The sequence below is a fragment of the Chelonia mydas genome, chromosome 3 (genome assembly GCF_015237465.2).
Source record: "Chelonia mydas isolate rCheMyd1 chromosome 3, rCheMyd1.pri.v2, whole genome shotgun sequence".
NCBI lineage: Eukaryota > Metazoa > Chordata > Testudines > Cheloniidae > Chelonia > Chelonia mydas.
Window position 1 is genome coordinate 115,592,071 of NC_057851.1, and position 12,358 is coordinate 115,604,428.

The 12,358-nt window shown below is 39.4% G+C and overlaps 1 protein-coding gene across 10 annotated transcripts in view; it reads left to right on the forward strand.

The window, feature by feature from the left end:
* ZDHHC14 (zinc finger DHHC-type palmitoyltransferase 14) overlaps nt 1–9,008 on the forward strand; it is a 154,099-nt gene extending 145,091 nt beyond the window's left edge. For 5 of the 10 annotated variants that reach the window (XM_027826089.3, XM_027826088.3, XM_037895051.2 and 2 more), the window contains one exon: nt 4,356–9,008. In XM_027826089.3, the coding sequence (XP_027681890.2) occupies nt 4,356–4,757 (402 nt within the window). In that variant the 3' untranslated portion in view covers nt 4,758–9,008. The remainder of the gene's footprint in view (nt 1–4,355) is intronic. The other 5 variants (XM_027826090.3, XM_043544254.1, XM_043544256.1 and 2 more) reach the window with 1 other exon arrangement.
* Nucleotides 9,009–12,358: the final 3,350 nt, after the last annotated feature.

Sequence of the window (12,358 nt, forward strand, 5' to 3'; positions counted from 1 at the left end):
CTTTTTGAACAACTGAGCTATAAATAGTTTGATACCCCATTGTTGGCTTTTTAGGGGGTTTTTTAATCTAAAATTTTAATATTGAAAACTTCAGTGGAATATCTTTGAAGGCACTTCCTACTAACATTTCCCCCCCTGTACTTTGTGTCACCCAGTAAACATATCATGTAATCAGGGAACACCTTCAGATTATCTTCGTAGACAAATCTCTTTTTGATAGCTTGTGTATATCACAAATCGAAGAGTGTTATACTTGCATAAAAATGCCATAGATTTGAGAGATTCATTTCATGCATATGCCTCTTATAATATAAATCCCACTATAATCCATTCTCAAAACAAATTTAAAACCAAGTATGTCCCAAGATTTGCCTGTTTAAGATTGTGGAAAGCTGTTTACTGTTATATTTTACATAAAAAGTTGCATATTTGATCACGGTTCATGAAATGCAGAATATTGGAAACCTAAACAGAAGCTGTGTAAGGAAATGGTGCATCTGAACAACAAAAAAGCACTAGAGATTGTCACTGATCTGTTCCAACTGTTCTCTTTTCTTTAGTTGAACCACACAAGTAATTTGTTGCTATCACAAGTTGACACTGTATAAATCATTAATAATTATTGTACTGTATATATGAACTGGCATAACTACACATTTGGTAGGAAATCATCTTAACAGAGTGAGAAGTGAGAAATATGTTGTTCTTTAATAATCTTTTATATATAGCGCCAACAATGAGCAAGGTGACTTACAAACCATGTAAAAAGGCATAGTGCCTGCCATGAAGAGTTTGAAATCTAGGGTAGTAGACAGTATGCAAACTCAAGGAGGCAACAAAACGCAGTGTGAATGAATAGTGAAGTATAGCATGTATCTTGTTAGATTCATTCCCACCCACCCACCCACCCAATAATTGTTGTGAATGCTCCTCCAAAGGGAGGACTGTGGTGTGTAGGCTTGTTGGAAGGAGTGTTTTTAAAAGAGGACTTGAAATAGCAATTGATAAAGGGCAGGGGAGGAATTACTAGGGAAATATGAACAACTATGAGTCAGTTGGTCCAGATGATATGCTTCTTAGGGTATTAAGGATTTAGCTCACGAATTTACCAAACTACTGAAAATTATTTTGGAAAAGAGATGGAGTGCTGGGGATGTACCAGGTAGAGAGTAGTTGTCAGGAAATGAGATGTGGTACCAACCTTCAGAAAAGGGGAGGACTCATGGAAGTGGAGAAAAAGGAGAATGCTCTTTTATACACATTAAACTCTGATAAATGTATGGCTTCCTTTTTAATGGAGCTTTATCAAGCTTCTTTCTCAGTATCTTTGAGATGTTGGTTCAGTTACAATGAATTAGAATTCAATGAATTAGAATTCAATTAAAATGATTTAATACAGACCATTACATAACTCTAAGTAAATTGCCTTCATGCTATTTAAATTGTGTACTTATGGTGCTGGAACACATTAGGCAATGATCTGCTTTTGAAGATAAATGCTGAAACATCACTAAGGCAATAAATCAGCTGCTAAAATTATTTATTATGAGTATGCTCTGGTGGTTATAGCCTTTGTTGTGTAAGAGTATAGTGTTTGACTAGTACTTCTCAGAGAAGATGGAATTTGTCATCTCCTTGGAAGGATTAGAATGCTGACCCCATTTTTGTAGGGCATTCCTAATAAGGTTGATGCAGGGGCTATAGCTTAGTTAATTACTTGGGATGGGGTGAAATAGCCATTTATTAATCAAGAATGGGTCTTCACAATGAATAGCCAATCAAGGACTTGATCCTGCAAGGTGCTGAACACCCTGCCCCTTCCCAGCAAAGCACTGAAATATGTGCTCAGCTTTAAGCTTTTAAAGTCATATGGGACTACTTACATCAGGGATCTCAAACTCAGATCACCACGAGGGCCACATGAGGACTAGTACATTGGCCCAAGGGCCGCATCACTGACACCTTTTCATACAAAGATACAAAAGCGCCCCCGGCCCCGCCCCCACTCTTCCCCTTCCATGAGGCCCTGCCCCTGCCCCGCCTCTTCCCACCCTTTCCCCATCCCCATTCCAACCCCTTCCCCAAAGTCTGCACCCCAACTCCCCCCCCTCCCTGCCCCTATTCCAACCCCTTCCCCAAATCCCTGCCCCAGCCCCGCTTGTCCTCCATCTCCTCTCCTGAGCGCGCCACGTTCTTGCTCCTCCCCCCATGGAAAGTCCTAAGCACCGCCAAACAGCTGTTTAGTGGTGGGAAGCGCAGGAGTGCGGACGTGGCGCGCTTGAGGGGGCAGAGGGAGGGGGGAGGAGGCGGGGGGCAGGGGAGCTATGGCGGGCCGTGGGAAATAACTCCACAGGCTGCATGTTTGAGACCTCTGACTTACATGCTTCAGTGCTTTGCTAGATCCAGGCCTGAATGCTCACCACCAAGCCTTGAATAAGAGAATTGTATGAAAGAAAAGAATGTATTTGAAACTCAATGTATACATCATTCTGGAAGATGAAACTGCATAAGGAGTGTACAAACTACATTGTGGGTGAAAGTTTCAGAAGTGCCCAAGTCCCACTAAAAGGAAATGGGAGTTAGGCTCCTAAACCATTTAGAGTATCTTATCATTTGTGCCCTATGTATTGGGATTATATGGTCATTATGCACTATATTTTATTGTAGCTTCTGTGGAGCCATTTCGCCTGGTGGGGGATCTGAGTGGTGCACCAGTGCCCAAGACCACGGCAGTGACAGGCAATTGATTAAGAATATGCCTACACTACAGCCTATGTTGGCAAAACTTATGTCACTCAGGGGTGTGAGTAGGGTGCTGGGCTGCACCTTAATTTCCCCTGATTGGGGCAATAGTAGGTTCACTTTAACAGCCTGGGAGCAGCAGGGGAAGACAGAGGAGAAGCCAATACACACTAATAAAATAGCATGTTCTCTTTAATAAGGCATAAGGCAGGAGCAATTACAACAAATGGTTCCTAAGACTCTCACCTCAAGACCCTGGTTCAGAGCTCTCAGACATAACACCAAGTATCTGAGTCTGATTAGACCGGTGTCCTGGAGACAGAGAAATTACCACCAACTACTGCATACATGGCTTCTACTCCCCTGTGTCTCTCTCAGCTGCCTCTTCATGTTTAGATAGCTCAATCCTAGGGTGGGCAGGGCCTCCTTGGTTACCCCTAGGCTGTAGACTCCAGCCTTCTCTCTTAAAGAGCAGTTACCTCAAAACTGATGCCTTGGTATAGATCTTTTTGAAGAAGGGATGATATCTTTGCCAATCAATGGTTTGCCCTTGAACATGTTTCAATTTTTAGTTAGTTGGACATATTACAGTATTGTGGTTAACAACTCGGCCACCTTGGGGATTGACTGACTAATTTTTGCAAATACTGTCCTTGTAAATATGATTTTAGGTCAAATTAATTCCTGGTGAAATTCTACTGGCTTAAATGGAGTTACAGATGTGTGAATTTGGTACATTATGTTTAAAAAATCTTGGATGCTTGCCAGAAAACAAATGTTTAATCAGCTATGTTTTGATCCTCCATACTGTCAAGATTAAACAAATGAATAAGCAGCATAAAAAACCATGGAAGTGAACTTTTCTATCAAGTCCATGTGATCAAGCTGCAGGTTGATAATTGTTTTGTACATATCTCCTGGCTGAAGAATATTAACAGCTTAAACAATTTGGGAAGCAAAATCTTGGGCAATGAGACTGTATTACTAGATGAATTTTTACAAAACTGGCTGCATTCAAAGGGATGTTTGCCCTGAAAAAGCTCTTCTGTAGCCCAGTAATTCTCAGGTTACGTGAAGCCTGATAAAATAAATAGAAAGGAGACAAACCTAGTACTCTAAAACTCAAAAAGATATTTGCGATATGGCTTAAGATTTTTTCTGAATTCCTAGCCATCCTAGAGTAAAAGTTGCTGTGTTAAAATTGTCCAGCTGCCTGCTGAAATGCTTTTTGGAGTCAATGACATTTGAGCTGCCACTTTTGTCCAAATATGCAGCGAACCAAGCAAAACCTGATCATTAGGCATTTCCAAGATTTTCAAGTAAGAATAAATAATAACCAACTAAGTTAAAGTTGTTTAGAAAATACCTCTTTAGAGTCAGCTGAAGTCCCTGACTCTCATACACTGTAATGTTTATCATAGTCTACTCTGACTTTCATCCCAGAATGCAGCTGGTTTAATTATGCATGCTCTTTTTTTGTCAACAGTCTAACCCTGGAATGATACTAATGACTCTCTTCTTTCTTCTCACATCCCATTTTTTTCCATACCTCTTCTGTCCACATCCTCCCATTTCTGTTTTGTTTGCCCTATATGGGTTTTGACCCCCTTCAGTGTGATCAAGATCAGTGCATTCAGAGCACTAAATTCGTTTTACAGGCTGCTGCCACACCACTACTACAGAGTGAACCCAGCATAACTAGTGAAGAGCTACCTTTACCAGGAAAGACCACTATCGGCCCTCCTTGTGCCACGCTAACCTTAGGGCAGCCGACACCACCGTCCTCCATGCCAAATCTCACATCAGAAACCGGTTTGACAGACATGATACGGTTAAAAGAAGAACATGAAGGTCATCAGTTTCTCACTCCTGAGGAAGCTCCATCACCCCCTGGTATGCTGCCAGCAGGGAGCCCTATAACACACAGCCATACCATGCACATCCTGAGTCTAGCTAGCCAAGATTCATTGCATGAAGACTCAGTGCGTGGTCTTGTGAAGCTTAGCTCAGTTTGACCAATTTTTATTGATGATATTATACCATATCATAGTGGTTGTACAAATGTATACCCAACAGGAAAGACTTTACAGTACCACCGTAAGACTCCAACATGCCTATATAATGAAAACTTTCCCATGTAATGGAGTTTGCTAAATGGACGAATTATTTTTTCAAAGGAACTATGGCATTCTTTTGACTGGATTGTTAATGGTTCTGCTTTGATGGTGACTGCTTCTATTTTTTAAATAAAACCAGGAAAGGTCAGTAATCCTGTTAACTGAAGATGTGGGTCCAGTAACTTGTAATTCTACCTGTAGGACGGCCTATGTTACAATATAAAAAAGAGAGGTTTTTGGATGTAAGTGTTACATTATGCATTTTATGCTCTTGTAATACACACTTGTTAAGGCTTACCACACTTGTGGCCAGAATGATCTGCACTTACATGTTATGCTACTAATATTTGAAATAGAAAATAACCATTCCATTTGTTAATACAAAAAATGACTGCAGATGTGGATTTGCATGCCACGCTAAGGTATGTGTTACAGTGGTGTTGGTATTAAAAGAGAGTGCTGCTTTTTTATTTGTGAGTTTCAAAGTGCTGTTTCATTTAAAGACGGTGCAATAGATTAACCAATGGACAACGTTATTTTTTTCAATTTATTAAATTTTATTTTAAATTAATCAGTGGTGCCTAAAATATGGAGGCTACTGATTTTTATCATGCTACATATCATTTAACCTTCTATTTAATTGTTTAGAATAAGGTATTGTGTTGTGCCATACCACAGATTCTTCCATTCCCTTGTGTGATAAGATTACCTGCGGACATCCAATAAAATTACATCCTGTTTCTTTGAATATGCGTACAGTTATCCTTATACAGTTTACTGGAAAAGAAAAGTCCCATTTGGATGACTTAGTCTATCAGGGGGTTATGTTTTTGACTTTGATGTATTTGCATAATGAGCCCAGCCGCCACAGGGAAAATCTGACCATGAATTGTTTTGCTTTAGTATTATGTATAGCTTTGTATAGGCTGTCTGTTTTGGTAACACCGTGTTTCTACAGCAAACCTGTGTATTAAGTACAGATACTTAATATCTGCTTAGGACCTAAACTCCTGGATGTTAGGCTTCAGAAGGAAGAGAAAAGTCAATGGAGTGAACCTGAACAAACAAGCGATACACTGTAGCTGCTGTCCAGTCATAAGTTTTCATCTGTATATTTTCATCCATTATTTAAAATGGAAATATTTATATTACAAAGTTGTTCTATGCTTCAGTTTGTGATTCGGGAAAATAAGAGTTATGGTTTATGGAAAATATCTCCACTCAGGGACAATTGAAGAGGACCCTGTGCATAAGCTGAGAGAACTCAAACGTTGTAATTTACTGTATCTGAATTGTTTTTCAGATTCTAGAACCCGCAATAATCTCTTCTCAGGATAAATTAAATGCAGAGAGTCTTTCCATCAAGCTCAAGATATTATTTCAACTGCAAATTGCTATTATATAAAATGTTTCCTTGATCGATCAAGAAGCATGACATTCCTGCCGCATTGAAACATGGTCATTCACGGACGTCAAGTGAAAAAAAAATGCCATATTTTTTAAAAAGAGCACAATAAGCCTCTTGGAATACAGCCATTTATGCTATTGAAATGTCAGATGACATGCTGAAAAGAGCCCTCAGACTTTGAGGTTTTGTAACCAATTTTATTTCTCTAAATGGTGATATCACCTTTCACCTAGTTGTAGGTATAGAAAATATAGAAGGCAAACTTTGATAACATCAACTGATTTCCTAGGTTCCATTTCACAGTTGGTTATGGATGGACTAGATGATCTTTTGAAGTCCCTTCCTGCCCTAAATTGCAATGAGTCTATGCATGCTCCATCATTAATAGTGATGGTGAGTCATTAAAATGTTCGCAAGCTTTCACATAAGGGGATATAGCTTCTCAGTTTCTTTTCCTATTCAGTCTCGCAAGGTTGCTCAGAAATTCTTTTTCAGATGTTCTCTCTCTTTTTGGGTATGTCCTTTCCGAAGAAGAACTCCCTTTGTGCTGGATTCCAATCCACAGCTAGACAGTCAGGTACTGTGGAGATGGGGCTGACAGAAAAACTTAGCGAGGTGCATATCCATGAGTTTCCACCAGCCTAACAGCACTAGCTCTGGTAGTGGGAAGGAGAGTGTATTACTTATGGCTGGGATTTTCAAAGGAGCCTAAGGGAATTAAGTGCTCAAAGCACATTGAATGTCAGAGTGATTTGAGGGCACCCAAATAATTATAATAATCCAACACAGTGTACTCTCACCTCTCAGAAACACCGAAGTTTGTGTTCTTAACCTAGCCCATGATGAATGCTTATTACAAAACCACTGCACTGTTTGTATTCTTTTAGAGCTGAGAACAAAAATGGATGTTTCATCTCAAGACTATTTTGGATGAACAGGTTTGGGAGGAAGCATTCATAGCACCTTGTCACATTTTATTTGCTTTGGTTAGTGTTATCAGCCTTCCCTGACATAAGCACTAAAATTTTGCTAGTGAAAAAAAGGGGGGGGAAATTATCCTTTGCTCATACTACTGAACAGTAAGTGAAATATTTCTGTTTTTGTTAGTAGAAGGGAAAGTTGTTTGAAATCAGTTGCCACTAGGGGAAATTACTGTATAACCTTACAGAAACAATACTTGATTGGATAAGTGAATCTGTAGCTAAGTGGGTCTTAATATTTTATTAATTCTACAGATATCAATGTACCTAGGATTTATTATCCACTATGTGAAAGAACAAGTAAGATAAATATTTTACTGTGGTATTTAAACTTCACAGCTATTGAGCTAACTCTGAGGATCACCTTTATTTATAAATTCATCTGCTTGCAATTTCACAGGAATACCCAAGGCATCTCATGCTTACAGGAAACTCCATTTGGTGGCAACATTTGTATGTCCTTGCCAGTAGCAAGGAGTGGAGGCAGAAACACATCAACTGTATGTCTGTGATATGGTTTATAGTGACATTCTTACGTAAGAGAAAGGGATATTGTACAGGGTTTTATGTTATTCCCCAACTGAAACACACTGATCACTCTTCACATTTAAATGTTTAAAATGATAGACCATCACTTTTAGAACCTTTTGCTTTTTCAGTGCTGGAGAGGGAGATAGAAAGTCTGACAACAGAACTGAAGTACTGTGAATACCCATTTTAGAGCCATTTATTCATTCAGATTTCGGTGATATGCCATATTTTTTTTGCCCTTTGTTTATAATCTTTCAAGATTGTATTTAAGAATGATAAATAAAATAGTGTATTGTTACCATTACCTTGTTTTTATTTACACGTTTTCATATCACCTTAATTTGAATCTATTCTCCTTTCCTTCCCCACCCCAGAGTTTTTGTTATGGTGGCATCTCTGGTTGACACTATTGACTTGTGAGGACATCTGCTGGAAAATACCGGAACTGAATTAATTGTTTCTATAGTTACAGTTCTTGATTAACAGATTAAAATCAGTGTCTCCATCGTCAGAATGACTGAAATTCCTGTGTAGGGCAACTCTTCCGTCTTACTTTTCCCCAGCAGCAACTGCTTTCCATCATGTGAGCTCCCTCAGATGGAATTCACATACACATATGGCACCGTTCAGCAAAATGACTAACCATCCCTTGTTCTGCAGGATTCTTAGCTTTGATTGTATTTTGTTTGCATTGCAGAGCACAAGGTACCAGAGATTCAAACTGATAATCCAGGGCCACATTGCTGTATTTGTTTCTCTTTGAATATTTTGCTTTCTCCTTTGTTGTTCTTTTCCTTAAACAGTTAGTACATTATGTTGAATTAATCTTATAAAAAGTTTGAATGTTCTTCATACTGGTACCTTCTGATTTGTATAAATGCAGAATCTAAATGGAAGTTGATGTTTACAGAAAAGTAAATGTATGTTTTTACTAAAAGTACCTATAAATGTGTAGAAGTTCACTATGCTGGTTAATCTGGCAGAAATTTTTCCCCTTTCATTGTTTTTTTTTTAATAGTTTTTCCCCTCTAGGTGGGTATACAGTACAAGACTGTGTACGATGAAATGCAATTCTTCATAAATAAGATCTGTTTTTAAAAGGCTCCTTTTTCTTGTTTTCTCAAAGACCTCTCTATTTTTAAAGTAATTTTATATTACTAATGATTAAACAGTAATGTTGTTCTCATTGTAATAAATGTCAGAGATGATTGCATTTTCTAAATCAGTGAATCCTTGATCAACTTGCGCATTGTACATGTTACTAATAATACAGGCAAGATGTATTTTCAAATCCAAGTGATTACTATGTTAATTAAGCCATTAAAAATTGTGTAGAGAGAAGATTAGATTCTTTGCAGCTGGTCTTAGTAGATGAATGGGTCAGGCAAATTGCAATTATTTTCAGATCTCATAAACCTCAGGAATTACATGCAGCATGATTTGTAAGGCAGATGACCAACTTGTGATGCTACAAAGATTTTTCCCTACATAAATCTTGGCATTTACAATAGATGCATTATACAATATTTGAGGCTTTAAATGAATAATTGTCTTAATTGTTCTTGACACCACATTAGTAACTGCAGGAGCAGCATAGTAGTAACCAGTAACAAGGAGCTACTGAAAGCTGCACTTCTGATCTGTCAATGTATTTAGGCTCTAAAATCAACACAACTTCAATGTTGCATGTAGGAAAGTGTGTTCCTCATTCTTCTAGTTTTTAGTGTGGGAGGGAACTACTACGGTGTTAGTAATGGGAGGTGGGGAGGAGCAACCTCTACAAGATCTAGATCCTGAACAGAAATATGTTTATCCATAAGACCCACACTGAGTGTCAGTTTTTAACATCAGTTATTGAACAACTGATTTTTTTAAAAAGTGGAAAGAACATATTTCTGTCTTTCCTCCAACTTCAGATATAGTTGGGCCTTAAATATGAATGAACCTAAGTACATTTAGGTTCTACATATGCAGGTATAAACCATCTATAGGCGGAATATCCCAGTTTTCAAGGTCCATCTTGTGTTCTGTCTCAGCTTTTGGTTGCCCCTTTGGCTGCCTGAAGGAGAATTCGGCCAGCTAAGATTTTGCAATTGACAGCAGGCTCACTGAGTACATGTGCACCTCAAGGACTACCACCAGACCAGTCACATGTTGCCAGTGAACCCACCCGACAATATCTTGAGCCCGCACAAAACAAAATCAATATGGAATCTGATTAATTCTGACTCTGTGTTGCAAGTGGAAAGCCTTCCTCTGATTTAGTTGCATTTCTCCCTCCTGTCCTACATCGGATAGGAACACAAGCTTGCAGAGGGGCATGAAGGGATGAGATGGAGCCTATTTCTGGGGTGAAGCAGGGAGGGAAAACAATGGAGTAAGGGGATGATTGAGAGAAGAGTGAATGAATGGCAAAAGGAAGGAGAAAGTAAGGGTAGGAAGGAGGGAGAAGAGAAGAGTGAAATGAAGGCTGGAGACAGAGAGATGGAATGAACAGGGAAGAAAGTGAAGAAGAGTAAAAGGAGGCAAAGCCTAGAAAACAGAATACGAAGCTTCAGGAGACGGTGAGTACGAAGGTATTGCAATACTAAAGTGAATCAATAATGTGGAAACAACTATAAATAGAGAAAAAAGAAGAGGAAGAAATAAGGTCAGACTTGGAGCAGAGGACACATGAGAGGAGACAGAAAGGAGTACCAAAATCCTCCCATTAGGACAACCCTGATCTGCATATTAATTGAGAAATAAATGAGAATAAAGGAGTATGTAAAGGAATATGTAAAGGAGAACAGGTAAAATCCTGGCCCCGTTGAAGTCAGAGAGGTTTGCCATTGACTTTAATACAGCCAGGATTTCATCCCATGATTTTAAGACAGTAGCTATAGGTCTGATGTTTTATATTTCATATCATTAATGGCTGTTACATTGGCATAATGGGGTTCTGTGTTTGCTTCTCAATTTCTTCTAGATGAGATTTGCTCCCTTGGTAAGGAAAAAGGTTTTCTTAAGTACCATTCTTACAAACTTAACCTAGGACCTGAAATTCAAGCTTAGTTCCTCTGGCTTGTGCATAATCATGAGTAAAGAGTCTACAGATGGGATTTAATTAACTGTTCTATTGATGGTGCACAAACCAGAATAGAATAGGGTCACTCTCTGTTCACTTTGCTGTAGAAACAGAAGTAAAATTCACCAACAATGTACTTAGTTAACCCACAGGTAAGGTTTCCCAGTGGTAACTTTTGCCATTCCAAAAGGTTGAGTTCAGCTTCACTCAAGCCTCTCCTCTGAAAACCAGGAAATACAGTTAAGGTACACGCCAACACAACCTTAACTCTGACCCCTTGAAGCTGGCAATAGCCACTGGGGATTATCTTCATGCCCTCCATTTGCATTCACTGAGTTTGATCTAGCTTTGTGGAATGGAGGGTGCATTAGTTGAAGCAGCTTGGCAGAGCTTTCACTGTGGTATGAAAAGTTCTGAGGGAACCCTGCCCATGTGGAGTGGGGGAGTCTGAGCCAATTATCTTGCTCTGACTTCCTACCTCCCCCTTGTGTGTGTGAGCAAAAGAAATAAGTTCAGGTGTACCTTGAGAGATCCAGTATGTCTCATTTTGGTGCTAAGTTCTGCAGGTTTTGTCAAATGGTGCATTCGGGTCTTTCTATGGGGTTTGTCAGCCGTGAGGTGGGATATGAGAGTGGTCTGTGGGTTTAATGATAGGTAAGTGGAAAGTGTTGTTAAATGCCATCCTCTGTGTAAAGTTGCAGGTGCTGTAAAGGGTGGTACAATTTAGCAAATGTGGTGGTGTCTCTGGGCTAGGCTAAGTGTTTGAGGATTAGGCCAGGTGTAGGTAGCTCCTGTTCATACACCTCACCTAACACAAGTTTTGCCTTAGCAAAGAGTTCATGTTAGACTGTGTCCTACAGGGGTCATATGCCTATTTCCTGAATGTACTGCACTGAAAAGGCAGTATGTGTGTTATAAATGTTTGGGGGCATCACTGTATTTCATTTTCAGAGGTTTGAATGTAGCTGAACTTGATGTTCTGGAAGGACACGAGATACCCTTGTGCAATCTTGACTCTACATTGCATAGTTTTTTATGGATTAATGTCCTAGTTTTTGAGCAGAAAGAGTAATGGTATTTGTAGAAGACAATGTTAACTGAGGCAGCTGTAGTTATCACCTGGGTTTGAAGTTAAGGTGCAACTATGAGTAGGTAATTATAAAGGATGCTACGTGATTCTTAACTGGTCATCCCCCCTGCAGTGACGATTATGGTTGTGCTTTGAGATTTCTGAAGGGCGGAGTTGCTGACAGGGCCAAGTGCGAAAAGATAGTCATGGTCCATTTCACAATGTTGAACTGTGAGCTAAACCTCCCCTTCTGGTCCTATGAAGGCATTAGCACTTAGAAAGGGATTAGCAGTTTAAAAGTAGTTCCTTGCTCTCTGTCACACTCTGCTGCTGTATGCATATTACAGACAGAAGCTTAATAGCAGGTCATGTGTTTCCTTGCTGATGTAGGCAGAGATGTACACCCATCTGGGCCCTTCGCTCCCACAATGGCCACGAACTCCA